General features: G+C 37.8%; 2 protein-coding genes across 8 annotated transcripts in view; one reads left to right on the top strand and one right to left on the bottom strand.

Annotated features, from left to right (window-relative positions):
- The window catches only part of CBR4 (carbonyl reductase 4), a 214723-nt gene that overhangs the window by 31804 nt on the left and 168267 nt on the right, over positions 1-14652 (top strand). The gene's annotated exons all lie outside the window — the stretch shown is intronic.
- The window catches only part of PALLD (palladin, cytoskeletal associated protein), an 811300-nt gene continuing 807604 nt past the window's right edge, over positions 10957-14652 (bottom strand). For 5 of the 6 annotated variants that reach the window (XM_060184229.1, XM_060184234.1, XM_060184247.1 and 2 more), the window contains 3 exons: positions 14438-14603; positions 13904-14037; positions 10957-12950 (listed from right to left, as the gene is read on the bottom strand). In XM_060184229.1, the coding sequence (XP_060040212.1) occupies positions 12778-12950; positions 13904-14037; positions 14438-14603 (473 nt within the window). In that variant the 3' untranslated portion in view covers positions 10957-12777. Of the gene's footprint in view, positions 12951-13702; positions 13750-13903; positions 14038-14437; positions 14604-14652 lie in introns of all 6 variants that reach the window. The other variant, XM_060184240.1, reaches the window with a different exon arrangement.

Below are 14652 nucleotides of genomic sequence, written 5' to 3'. Positions count from 1 at the left end.
TAATGACACAAATGTATTTGGAAAATCAAAATATACAAAATAGATATTTTACAGAAGAATATATAAAGCCAGTTAGGAACATACAAGCCAAGACCACAATGAGATTTCATTTGAATTCAGGTGACCAACATTGACAAGTGTGGTGAAACCAGGTGATGTAGACAAGAACATAAACTTCAATATGGATTACTTAAAATAACTTTTTTAAATGCAGCTGCTGATTTGTTAGATCTGGAGTGAGGCCTGATGTTACATTTCTAAGTGATCTTAGTGGTCTATAAACTACAATTTTATAAACAAGGTTGTCACATGACAAGATTCTCTTCATTTTATGGCTGAATAATTAATGTATGTGTACTTACAAACTACATTTGTAGTCCAGTTATCTATAGATGGGCTTTTAGATTATTACTTTGGCTAGTATAAGTAATGCTGCATGAGAGTATCTTTGAGTTTTCATAAAGTATTTTCATTTTGTTTGGTTAAATACCTAGAAATGGAACTGTTCAATTATATGGTAATTCTATTTTTAATTTTTTTGGACCCTCTATACAGGTCCCCTGGGTGACTGTACCAATTTAACATTTTTAAAAAATTTTATTTATAAAGTGGAAATACTGATAAGACTATAGGATAAGTGGGGTACATTTCCACATAATTCCCACCACCAGAGCTTCATATCCAGTCCCCTCCCTTGATGGCTTACCTCTTCTTTATCCCTCTGGGAGTATGGACCCAGGGTCATTGTGGGATGCAGAAGGTGGAAGGTCTGGCTTCTGTAATTGCTTCCCTGCTGAACATGGGCGTTGACAGGTCGATCCATACTCCCAGCCTGTTTCTTTCTCCCTAGTGGGGCAGAGATCTGGGGAGGTGGGGCTCCAGACACATTGGTGGGGTGTATCTCTCCTTTACAAAACTATCTGTTCAAAACTAGATTAACTAAATGGACTACATCAAATTAAAAAACTTATACACATCAAAATTTACAACTCCACAAGGATAAATAGTCAACACAGGGAGTTGGGCTGTAGCGCAGCGGGTGAAGCCCAGGTGGCGCAAAGCACAAGGACCGGCATAAGGATCCTGGTTCGAACCCCGGCTCCCCACCTGCAGGGGAGTCGCTTCACAGGTAGTGAAGCAGGTCTGCAGGTGTCTATCTTTCTCTCCTCCTCTCTGTCTTCCCCTCCTCTCTCCATTTCTCTCTGTCCTATCCAGCAACGACGACAACAACAATAATAACTACAACAATAAAACAACAAGGGCAACAAAAGGGAATAAATAAATAAAATAAATATTAAAAAAATGTTAAAAAAAAAAGTCAACACAGTAACTGGGAGAAGATATTTACATACCATACATCTGACAAGCATTTGGTGTCAAACATCTGTAACTTATCTTTAATTTAGCTGACTAACCAATTATATGTGTATGTATGGGTACATATAATTATTAATACCTACTGTCTTTGCTAAGGTTATGATAGGAATATTGTCTGACCTCTTATACTAACTTCTCATCCACTACAAGGTAATTACTTCAGTGCCCTTTCATAAATGTTCAAGTTCTAGTTCCAGTAGAGAATTTCACCTTTTTTGCAGTGAGTATAGTGGGAAATAAGGCTTTTGGAGCCAGAAAATCTTCATTTAAATCTTCAGTTCTGTGATTTCTTGACTTTTGGTTTTGGTAAATCTTACTTCTTGTTTGTGTCTATTCCCCCACCTGTAAAAGATACTAACAGTTCTTAGTGTTGATGTACCAGAATATAGCTTGTCACAAGTAGGCACTTAGTAAATATTGCTTTAATTTTTCCTGATGGAAATGTTTCTGGTACATTGTATTTAGAATTAGTACTGAAGTAGTATGTCTTATACTCCAGTGTTTTCTACTTTTATTGCTATAATGTCTGAGCTTTACTTTTTAAATTTACCTATTCATCTTGATCTGAAACACATGTCCTCTGAGTATTATGATTTCTGGTTTATTCAGAAAACATTAACCCTGATTTATATATCTCAGCCTGTATCAAAGTGAAAACTTGTTCTAAAAGCAGTGCTCCTGTGTAGATTGCAATATTCATATCAGAAACTTGATTGCCCTTAGTCTAAGGGTCAGTTGGAAGTAAATATTTGTGCCCTTAGGCCATTAGGAATTTGGCAGGCTACCTGCAACTTTCCCATAGCTTTTCAGAGTCTAGCTCATTTTAACCATGCAGTTCTATTATATCCCACGCAGAGTAATCCTTGTTGCTATTGTTGTTCCATCCACAGCCAGTAGCTTTTATACTGTCAGCCCAGGCTCCATAGTCTGCCTGAGCTCATGTATGCATGATGTCAATTCTAAGGTTCTTTGTCTCAGCACTAACTTCTGATATCTAGTGAGGGTGGGTTAGACTAGTCCTGAGGTTATAGTCCCATGGAATAAATAGAAGTGCTACTTTCCACAGTGGCCCTGTTTTGCTTTGCAATTTTCCATAACCAGGAAAACAGTATATCAGTCGTGTTGAGAACTGAGAACTGTGACCTGAACTGCAGCCTGACAGCAAACAAAGAGAATATTGTAAAATACATTGTGTGTACCAGCAGAGTTACTGCTGGAGCTCTACTGGCACCTCTACTGGCAGCCGTTTTTTTTTTTTTTTTTATTAAATTTTTTTTTTCTATTCCTCCTTTCTATTTTATTGGATGGGACAGACAAATTGAGAGGGGAGAGGAAGAGAGAAAGACACCTGCAGACAGTCTTGCACTGTTTGTGAAAACACTGTTTGTGTTCCCCCAGCAGGTGGGAAACACAGGTTCCAACCTGGGTCCTTACACATGGTAATATGTGTACTCAACCTAACACTCCCCTTCTGCTGTTTTTGAAAGAGTATGTATCACTCTAGCAATCATCTTTTTATGGCTTAGTATTTAAATGTGGCTTTTATATTCATCACATATATTAACATGATTCAGTCATTTCCTTTTCCTGCAATTGATTGAATTGCTGTGGTTTTTGGTTTATTTGGCATTTATATCCTTGTTTATATATAACCTCTTTCTTGATTTTTCATAATTAGCTATTATATGCTCACTTTTCACTGAGGAAGATGATTTGCCTCTAATCAGCACCCCTACCACTACCACATGCACACACACACTTCCTCTCTACCCCAGGATAGTTATATCATTGTCAGCAGTTGCATTGTTGTAATTATATAAACAGTGTTTGCAGCTGTAGTATTTGATCGTTACTTTTTTTTCTATGCATTATCTTGTTTTTCCTGGAATTGATAATTATATTATTTAATCTTCTGTTTGGCTTGCTGTTTTCTTAACACTCATCTCACTACATGTAAATACTGCTAGTCATGCAGAAACACTGGGTAATTCATAAACTCATGCCATTACTAAATCTTTCATAGAGTCTTCTAACACCGCAATGTAGACTTTTCTCATAATAGGACCTCCTGGGTTCTCCTTGCCTCAGCTGTCGGATCTCGTTGGGCTCATGTCTTCCTTTTCTTGACTTGTGGCTTCTTTTGAATAAAATGTCTTCTAATAATTTTTCCAATTTTTTTGAGCCTTTTAGTGTCTGAGTTGTCTGTTTCTTCCTGTTTACTATAAATAGAATACCAGGTTAGAAATAAATTTCCTGGGCTAGAGAGAGGTGCCTGAGGCTCTTAGGCCCCAGGTTCAGTCCTCAGTAACACCTTAAGCCCCCAGTTGAGCAGTGCTCTAATGTTCTCTTTTTGTCTTCCTCTGTTTTTTTTTCTCTCTCTTTCCATCCCCATTAAAATAAAATACTTTAAAAAAGAAATTATTTTTCTTCGACTTTTCCAAAGAGTTCTCCATTATTTCAGATCAAGTGTTGCCTTTAGGAAAATGCTAAATAAACCCTGTTTTTGTGTTTGTATCTCCCTCTGGAAGTCCTCCAGGTCTTTTAGCCCTCAGTTTTACATTTTGTTATACTGTGCTTTGATGTGGGTTTATTTACTTCTATTGCTGGGTATCTGTTCTCTTCTGGTTTTGATCTAGGAGAGTTCCCCAGTTTTATCCTTAAACTACATTTAAGTTTTTTACTTTTAGTTACTTTGTAAATTTTTAAAAAATATATTTATTCCCTTTTGTTGCCCTTGTTGTTTTATTGTTGTAGTTATTGTTGTTATTGATGTCGTTGGATAGGACAGAGAGAAATGGAGAGAGGAGGGGAAGACAGAGAGGGTGAGAGACAGACAGACAGACAGACACCTGCAGACCTGCTTCACCGGTTGTGCAATTGAGTCCCCTACAGGTGGGTAGCTGGGGGCTCCAACCAGGATCCTTGCGCTTTGGGCCACGTGAGCTTAACCTGCTGCGCTACCGCCAGACTCCCTAGTTCTTTTTAACTTCCTATTCACTTTCAATTACTTGTAATATCCTGTGCTTATTTCTTGGATGTAGTGTTTTAGTTCTCTGAGCTCATTAGTAGTAGAGATCTTCGATGTACTTCTTTTTCCCTTTTTTTGGCCTCCAGGGTTATCGCTGGGACTCGGTACCTGCACTACGAATCCACTGCTCCTGGAGGCCATTTTTTTTACCTTTTGTTGCCCTTGTTGTTTGTCATTATTGTTGGATAGGACAGAGAGAAATAGAGAGACGAGGGGAAGACAGAGAGAGCGAGAAAAAGATATAGACACCTGCAGACCTGCTTCACCGCTTGTGAAGCGACCCCCCTGCAGATAGGGAGCCCGAATTCGAGCCGGGATCCCTCCACCGGCCCTTGCGCTTCGCGCCATGTGCGTTTTACCCACTGCAGTACCGCCCAGCCCCCTCAGTACTACTTCGTTAGGTCACTTTATTTTTGTTTGTATCCTTATATTAGATGTTGTCCTCAAATATTTGGTGATCCAAATGTGTTTTCTTATACTTAACAGTGTGGCATTTTATGGCAGATTGAATTGAACCCAGGTGTGATTGAGTCTCTGGATCCACCTCTGAATTCAGCTGCTAATTAGTGGGATAAACTGAATCAAGAGGAAAACATTGAATAGCTCCATGTGTATGCAGTTAGTATAATGGAGGCTTGTTAGACTCTCGGGCCAACTGGCTGGTTTTCCCAACAAGTATACATTTTACCAAAAAAGGAAAGAAATGGAGTGACCTGTGGATTAAAAGTGACTTTTAAAGCAATTAAGTTTAAAACAGGGCACAATGAACTTTGCACATAAATATGGTTATGAAATGTCACTTCTATGTTGTGTATATTTTGCCGTAATTAAAAAAAGGCACCAGTGGCAAGACTAAACTATAAAGTCTATGGGGCGTGTAGAACTACTTCTGACATACTTGGTAGTTTTATTTGTTGACCTGAATGGTGTTTTCAAGACACTTAGCCTAATATAAATCAATAAGCTATACATCTGCTTTAGCATCCTGATTCTTCGTGTGCATGGGTGATGGCTGTTGGTTAGGGTCTTTACTATGGGATGGTATGAACAGACTTTTCAATCACTGAACTCCTAGTGTCAGTTTTTTTTTTAAATATTTTATTTATTTATTTAATTTATTCATTCCCTTTTGTTGCCCTTGTTGTTTTATTGTTGTAGTTATTATTGTTGTTGTTGGTTAGGACAGAGAGAAATGGAGAGAGGAGGGGAAGACAGAGAGGAGGAGAGAAAGATAGACACCTGCAGACCTGCTTCACCGCCTGTGAAGCGACTCCCCTGCAGGTGGGGAGCCGGGGTTCGAACCCGGATCCTTATGCTGGCCCTTGTGCTTTGCGCCACCTGCGCTTAACCCGCTGCGCTACAGCCCGACTCCCCTAGTGTCAGTTTTTTTAGCTCTTCAATTCTCAAATATTTTGCTTTTATTTCTCCTTTACATGCTAAAAGATGGTAAGGAACCCTGATGAGTTTTTGTTTATAAAGGTTATATCTGTCAGTAATTGCCATAATAGAACTTAAAGCTGAATTTATCAGTTCACAAAAATAACAGTATTGAACACTTAGATGTTAATATGTTCTAACAAAATTGTAAAAGTTACATTGTCTTTACTTTTCTGTGGATCTTCTAATTGTTCACTTAATAAAAAACAGCTGGACCCACATCTGTTTCTCCTTTAGTATTTTACACTATCACATGTGGCATAACTTTTGAATGTGTCACTATATATCTCTGCTAGAATGATAATGAAAAGGTAAATACCACTTTGGTAATACTTTGAAAATAGATTTGACTTTGTTCACCTTCTGAGAGTAACTGGAGCATCTTGAGTCCCTAGACTTAGAACTAGTGTTATAGCTACTTTCTCTCGAGTGGGTTAGGTTCTCCAGAGAGCACTCTTGCCTGTGATGCGGTCAGCATTCTGAAACCCACAAGGGAGAAGAAACGTAAATCTCTGTTCTTCAGTTTTTAATATGGTCTTCTCTTATCACTGCTCAGTGGTGTGCTATCTCAAGTTGGTCCTTTTAGTTGTGTCATCTAGTCTCCTGTATAGTGGACAAGAATTGAATTGCTTCTAAACCATACCCAACCAGTCCTGCTATTTTAAGTTCTGAGTCACTTTGATGTTTGAAACTACGAAGTACTTTTAATTCTAGAGTTGTGGGAGGGATTGGTCATGGAAATTTTGTTATTTTTCAGTTTTCCTTGTTCTGGCAAAAACTTAACTTTTTGGGATATACTGTTAGTGATCAAATACCATCTATTTTGTAATTACCAAAAATATTTTCATGTGTTCCCTTCTACTTTCTTCTTATCTCTTTGGATTCATGTAAAAACAACTACAACAACAAAAAACCTCAAGAGAAACTTCCTAAAGGAGAAATCTAGTTAAAGCTGAATAGTATTTTACCTGGAGCTCTCTCTAGTGAAGTAGACAAACTCTGTAATTAGGTAAAACTTAAAACATAGAACTGATGATCTTGTATAAAAAAAATATGTGAAATCAGAAGTGTCACATTTTCTGAACAGCACAGTTCTATAATGGATTTTTCTGGTTTTCTATGCTTGGCAAGCTCTATGAAAGCAGTAAGTACATGGGAACTACAGCACGTAAGAAAATATGTGAATACATATAAATTTCATTGCACTCTAGATAAGCATCATTTTTGTGTGGTTCTTTTTTTTTCCAATATTTATTTATTTTCCCCTTTTTTGTTGCCCTTTTTTTTTGTGTGTGTGTTGTTGTATTACTGTCGTCGTTGGCTAGGACAGAGAGAAATGGAGAGAGGAGGGGAAGACGGGGGTGGGGGGTGGGGAGAGAAAGACCTGCAGACCTGCTTCACCTCCTGTGAAGTGACTCCCCTGCAGATGGGGAGCCGGGGGTTCGAACCGGGATCCTTAGGCTGGTCCTTGTGCTTTGTGCTACATGTGCTTAACCCACTGGGCTACTGCCCGACCCCGCTTTTGTGTAGTTCTTATAAACATCTCTGCCTACCTCACTGTTCTTCTCTTCAGAGTTCACTTTTCTTTTAGATAAATTTGTGAAAACATAGTCCAAATTCATAACTGAATTATCTCTTGTGGCTGAGTTCAAAACACTGGAAAAAAATAATGTTGAGAGCCTGAGACTGTAAAAGAAAAAAATAGTGTTGTATTCTGGGAGGCCTTTTGCAGTCATGGTGCCCTTCATTTTGCATGTTCAACTTCTCTGTGATGCTAAGACTTGAAGATTTCTCAGTACAAGTATACTTTGATACTAAAGAAAAGGTTATGAATGGCTCGAATGTTTATTTTTTCAGTTTACCAGTCACTCTTCTTCTGTGCCTTCTCAAGTCCCCTCCAGTATACAGGATCACGTAGAGATTTAGCCCTTAAGATAACTGTGTACAGAAAAAAGCCGAGCCAGAGGTCTGACAACCACTCTTTAACTTCCAGTCTCCTGTGATCCCGCCCAGGTTTAATTCTAGTTCTCCCAATATTATTTTATTCTTCACAAGGCTGTATTGTTAATTGTTGTTGTCACTGGGTCTTTGTTGCTCCAGGCCAACTATTCGGAAGAGAGAGAAATCCCAGCAACAAAGCTCCCCCGTTTGCATGGTCAGGTCTGGGTTCTTGACTGAGCTATCTTGCTGACCTAAATCTTTATTTCTAACTCAGTTTTCACTTTATACCCTGTTACTTTAATTATCCTCTACAGGATTAATTGCATCTGGCATACCAAAGCTGAATTTTTCATGGCTAAGGAAATTGTAATGGTTATTATCTTAGTATTAAAATAATTTCATGCATTGAAACTCATGGTGAGGTTTTACTATACTTACAGAACATTTCCTTCTCAACACATTTTTTATCTTACACATGAAAGGCAAGAATGTGTAGTCAGGCAAATAGTCAACACCTTAGGCCCGTTTCTTTTGTATTGGGTTCTTAATGACTATATTGTAAAATTTTAAGAGTATAGTTTTAAACATATGGGCATGTATGTGTATGCAACTTACCACACCCACCGCTAATGTCTATTCCAATAAAGTAAGAAGTTTGTTCTGAACTAGTTAATTTAGTCATGTTTTTCCTCTGGAGATATATCATTCTTCTTTCCCCATAAATGTTCTTATGTATAATCTGTGAAACTTTTTTTAATTTTATTACTATGTTCATTTTACCCATCTATTTTGCTCTAATTAGTAATGAAAGTATGATCCCACTTAAGCCATTTCTTACCTGAAGATTTCAAAATCTTTACATATCATTGGAAAACAATTGCTGCCCTGATTTTGGTTGGGATTGGGGGTATGTGTCAAGAAATTCAGAAAAGATAGGGCTCATTACTTTATTTCTGAGTACTTTAATTTTCTTTTTTTTTTCCCCTTTTGTTGCCCTAGTTGTTGCAGCCTTGTTGCGGTTATTATTATTGCCATTGTTGACGTTGCTTTGTTGTTGGATAGGACAGAGAGAAATGGAGAGAGGAGGGGCAGACAGACAGAGAGGGGAGAGAAAGATAGACACCTGCAGACCTGCTTCACTGCCTGTGAAGTGACTCCCCTGCAGGTGGGGAGCCCTCGAACCGGGATCCTTACGCTGGTCCCTGCGCTTTGCGCCACGTGCGCTTAACCCACTGCACCACCGCCCGACTCCCGAGTACTTTAATTTTCAAGAGTTTATATCTCTAGAATATGATTCCCAAATATTTTAGCACTTATCTGAGGTGAGAAGGATAATCTGGGGAGTTGGGTGGTAGCACAGCAGGTTAAATGCAAGTGGCGCAAGGATCCCGGTTCGAGCCCCCGGCTCCCCACCTGCAGGGGAGTCACTTCACAGGCAGTGAAGCAGGTCTGCAGGTGTCTGTCTTTCTCTCCCCCTCTTCTCTCCATTTCTCTCTGTCCTATCTAACAATGACAACAAAAGGGAGCAAATATTTTTTAAAGAAGGATAATCTGAAAGATTACTCAAAATATATGTGGAAGGCTCATAATAACATGCTTATTAATACTTTTGGGAAAACATTTTGAATAGTTAAATAAGGCTGGCTTTCATTTTTGAAGTGTTTTTTTTTTTTTTTTTTTTTTACAGCACAGGTTGTTAGCTTGTACATGTAGTCCTGCTCATTTACTTTTTGCTTTTGTTCACCTGTATATTTGGTGTCATGTCCAAAAATGTTCTAGTTACTGTCATTGTTAAGTAACTTACTTACCTATGTTTTCCTTGAAGTTTTATGGCATCAGGTCTTCCATTCGGGTCTTTTAAAAAACATTTATTGGATAGAAACAGAAAAATGGAGAGACGGGGGAGCTAGAAGAGGGGAAAAAGGGAAATGCAGGAGAGAGACCTGCAGCTGCTAATGGCACTTCCTGTAGGTGGGGACCCCGGGTGAAGCCCTGTTCTTGTGCATTATAATGTACATTCAACCCCATCACCTGGCCCCCAACATTCAGGTCTTTAATTTGTGTGTGTATGCATGTAGTTGTAGTTTCCTGCACATGACTGCCTAGGTTTTCCCCAGTGTATATTCTTGCCTTCTTTGTCATAATTTAACTGATCATTTGTATGCAGGTTTATTTTGGGGCTCTCTATTGTTTCTTTGATCTCTGTGCCTGATATTAATGTCAGTACCATATTCTCTTCTGATTAAAAATTTTTTTTTTTAGTTGAGGCAGAGAGTTCATGACATTAATGCATCTTTAAATGCAGTAAGGGCTGGGCTTAAAATTGGGTCATGCACATGGCAAAGCAGCACACTACCCAGGTGAGCTATTTTGCCAGACTTTACAATTTGCTTTAACTTCTAGTTTATCTACCTCCCTGGTTTATGAATAAATTTAATTTCTCTGATAATCTGCTATTAGTGGATAGAAACACAACTGAGTTTTCTGTATCTTAGGCTTTACTGAATTAACTGTTTTGTTTTCTTTAAGCTATAGGGTTTACTTTCTCTTTTTTAGAACAAACACAGTAACAGAGGTACAATTCCACACCGTTCCAACCGCCAGAGTTCTGTGTTCCTGTTCCCTCCACTGGTAACTGCAGTGGTTCTCCCAAGGTCACAGATACCTGTCTATATTTTTGCCCATTTTTCCCCCCCTATGGTCCTGCCTTCTCTTCTAAGGCACACCCACACCTATTAAGTACTTACACCTATTAAGTACTTACAAATAACTTTCTTCTCTGGGTCCTGATGGAAGTGGAGTTCAGTCATCTTTCCCCCGCCCCCCACATGGACATTGGCAATACATTATCATTTGAATAACACAGGTTTGAACTCCCTGAGTACATGGGGATGCTGGGTACATACAGTACCTCTCTATATATATATGTCCTTATGTGAATGGAAAAGTTGACACAGCGTTAGTTAAAATTTATTTTGTGGCTTAACATATGCTCTGTCCTGGAAAATGTTCTATGTGCACTTGAGCAAAATGCATATTCTGCTCAAGGCCAGTATTTCTGTATTGATTTTGTTTGGATAATCTAACCACTGGTACCATTAATGAAAGTAGCATAGTGAGGTCCTTTCATGTAGTCCTTATTTTCTGGTCAGGTGTAGAGATAGGTATCCCCATTTTATTTTTATTTCTATATGTGTGGAGTGTCTTTTGTTTCTTCACACGTCAATTTTCTGTGTCTTTACATCTGAAGTAGGATATAGATGGGCTTTTTAAAATTCACTCTATCTTCTTTGATTAGAGAATTAACCCATTTACAGTGATTTACTGATAGGTATGGTCATTTGTTCTGGCTGTTTTATGATCTCTTTCCTCCTATGGATTTTATTTTTGAGAGTACAATGTACATCTTGAATTTTTAACCTTCATACTAATTTTGTAAATGGTAAACCCATCATCACCCTTACACTTTTGGCTGTTTTGAATTTTATTATACCTTCTTGGGAACTTTGCATCACAATTATTATTTATTAAATATTTATTGATGTTAAATCAACATTACACCAGCACAACAACCCAAAGTAGTATGATAGTATATATATATATATATATATATATATATATATATATAATAAAAGGTGGCCAATAATGCTTACTACATAATCCCAAACCCAGCAAATTAGCAAAAAGTCACATTCAGAAAAATTTGGCAAGTAAGACACAACACAGATGATAGGTATAAGAAACTTGTACCACTCTCTATAGTACATCTGCCAGCCAGTGCTCATGTCTATTGATCATTTAAAATTTGGTTGGTGTTCTTACAAAGAAGTAGAAAGCTGTACATGTGAAGCAGTAATATCAAATATATGGGGTATTACACAAATATAAAATCATTTAAAAATACTACATATTGAGTAACTGAGCTAAGAAAGTTCAACATTTTTTATTATAAATAGTGAGATATATGTGTTTTGCATAAGGAATACAGTGTTTTCTTTTCATAGCAAAGTACCATTAAAGCCTCATGTTTTTTATATTAGGCCAAACTATTTTTCTTCTTTGAAAAATTATTGGTTCCGACTTAAAACAGTCAAGTCTGGTCAACTTCAGTTTAAGTTTAGCTGATGCAGAATCATGTACAATAAAAGTCTTTGCTAATGCCTTTTACAAAGTACTTGGTAGCAGGAAAGTAGATATTTTCCTTTTACCATATCATGGTGCCATTCTCTCAAGTAAACTACCTCCTATCAATTTCTCACTTACGCTAATCTTGCCATCCCAGTCCATTTTCAACTTGCTCTACTCGTCTAAACTCTTCAACCACTACACAAATTTCAGACACACTGAAATTTCTATAGCACCTGGGTGTTCCAAGCTTCCAACTGACCCTAGCTAGATTCCCTGACTTTTGAATTTCCCTCCAAATACTATGCCTTGGTCATTTGAGTGATTTGGATGCCTTTCCTGGAATATATTTGTTTTATTCAGAATATTTTTATATGACATATTTAAATTACCTTTTTAACACCGTTTGCAAATAAGCTTCCTACCAAGGTAAAAGAGAATGCTACACTTCAAAAGAAATAAGGTATGAACTTGTTAGAAAACTTGATAAAAAATGTGCAAAGCCAAGGCATTTACTTGGATTTCCTCTTCGTCTTCACTTAACAGACCTGGTTCACCATAGCTGTCTGAATACACCGCCACTTGAAGGTTGTTTCACTAATTCCACACTATTTTAGCACCTATAGCTAGTGTTTAGCGGCACTTTTGAGAATACAAATTGTGGTTACCTTTGAACAACTGACTTCCTTTAGCATTTCAGACCTCTTCAATCACAGCAATTTTTAAAGTTTGATGGCGAATGTGAATTTGTGTAATGTGGACAATTCTATTAGCATCACCTACTGAAACTCTGAAGTTTGGTATGTTTTTGCCCTTTACATACTGTGACATAAGGATATGCTGGCTTCAGATTTAGTAAGACTGCTGTATTACAGGTCCTCACTTTCTACCAAGCCAGTGTTAAGCGTCAGGTGAGATGGGCTGGCTTCAGGTTGGAAGGCTGCTTTGATGTCTAGCCCCTGGTCCGATAGTGCTGCATAGCGACTGGCTGAGGGCCGTACTTTTTTTGGCTTGGTGCTTTGTGGCTGCTGATGCCACTGGGCTAAAAAAAAAAAAAAAAAAGTTATGATTCAAAACCAAGATATAATTAAAACTCCTTTAGAAATTTCAAGTAAGTAAAGAATATCTTTTGGTATATACCAGGCATATTTTCTTGAACTCTTAACAGCTAGAAAATAAAGACCAAGTGCAATAAATGCACAGGGAATCATTTGAAATAGTTTTCTAATTCTCATCTCCCCTTTAAAAAACCTCCAGAAATCAAAATGTACAAATAACACAGTGATCCTAACTAGTTAAAAAGGATGGATGTTTCAACACCAGTGAGTTGAGCCATAGGCTACTGATTTCTCTGAAAAATCTCACAGAATTATTTCTATTCAGGAAGAAGCAAAATCAGTTCTTAATTTTTATGAATTCAATGGGAACTTTTAAAATTTATGATGCATATTTAAAATTTATGATGCATATATACAAATAGACATACACAAACCTATTGCTGAGCTGCTCAAGAAATATTAAGCAACAAAAGCACTATGCCACAAAGCTATGCATTCCAGGATCAATGATACACACATTCGGGGTGCAGTGACACTGTGGGAGGATTATAATATTGGAAGAAACATTAAAAGGCAATCATTTGCAGAACACAGTAATATGAAAACATGGTTAGGCATTTGCCTGCCTAATATTATGTTCGAAGGATGCTTGAGTAAGGAAGCCACAGATAACTAGCCAATATAAGAAAAATCAACATGCATATTTTGCTAATAATACAAAGTTCCTGAATGATACTTGAGTATTTCTTCTCCTGGTGGTGGTTCACTATTAATGGTGAAAAACTATAAATAGAAAGAGAAAGAGTAACTATGACACTTTGATAAAGACCACATTGTAGTTTACAAGATTATATAAAAGGGAAATGATTTGCCCCCCCAAATGTCTGTAATTTTTCATGACTTAATAAATGCAAGGATGAGATAAAGTGGCACTCACTGTACACATCCAGTCTGGCAGTGCAGGATACAATCCCTGCTTCATTCTTGGCTGACACTGTATACCACCCAGCGTCTTCTTTTGTGGCTCCCTGAATGAGCAGGCAGATGTAGCCGTGATTATCCTCATGCATGCTGGAGAAAACGATAAAGTCATTAGGGTTCTAAATTTTTAAAAAGTGGCTTTGGACATGAAGCATCATTTTTAATGAGATCATTATAAATACAATGGTGCTTGTAGCAGATAATAGGGTCATACTTATTCTGGAGAGGCTGCCAGCCCCATTACAGTTAATGGGAGAGAGGAGCAGACGTCAAGAGGTTGAATAAATCTGTTCATTTAATTTCTAGTCAAGAATCTGCCTTTACAAAAACTGCTGAATAGTTTCTGTCACCACTAAAGTAAATGAATAACTTTTGTACATAAAGGTAAGCACTTTAAAAAGCAATCACCTAAGACTTAATCGTACAGAAGGAGAAAGTGTACATGTTTAAGCTCTAGTAGTTAGGGATTAGGTTAAGTGTGTAGTCTCACCTCACTCGGTCAGTGCTGTGAGTGAGTGACTCATTTTCTTTCTTCCAGAATATCTGGGGTGGTGGCACTCCTGAAACGCGGCATTCCAGTCGCACAGGGTACCCATCGGCAACTCCTGTGTTTTGTAGTTTCTCCACAAACACAGGAGGTTTGTGTGCTTCTTTAGCTGAGAAAATGAGATGAATTTCAATAACATATAAAGGGGAGACTATAAA

The sequence above is a fragment of the Erinaceus europaeus genome, chromosome 2 (assembly GCF_950295315.1).
Source record: "Erinaceus europaeus chromosome 2, mEriEur2.1, whole genome shotgun sequence".
NCBI classification, from domain to species: domain Eukaryota; kingdom Metazoa; phylum Chordata; class Mammalia; order Eulipotyphla; family Erinaceidae; genus Erinaceus; species Erinaceus europaeus.
This window is presented reverse-complemented; position numbering and strand designations above follow the sequence as displayed.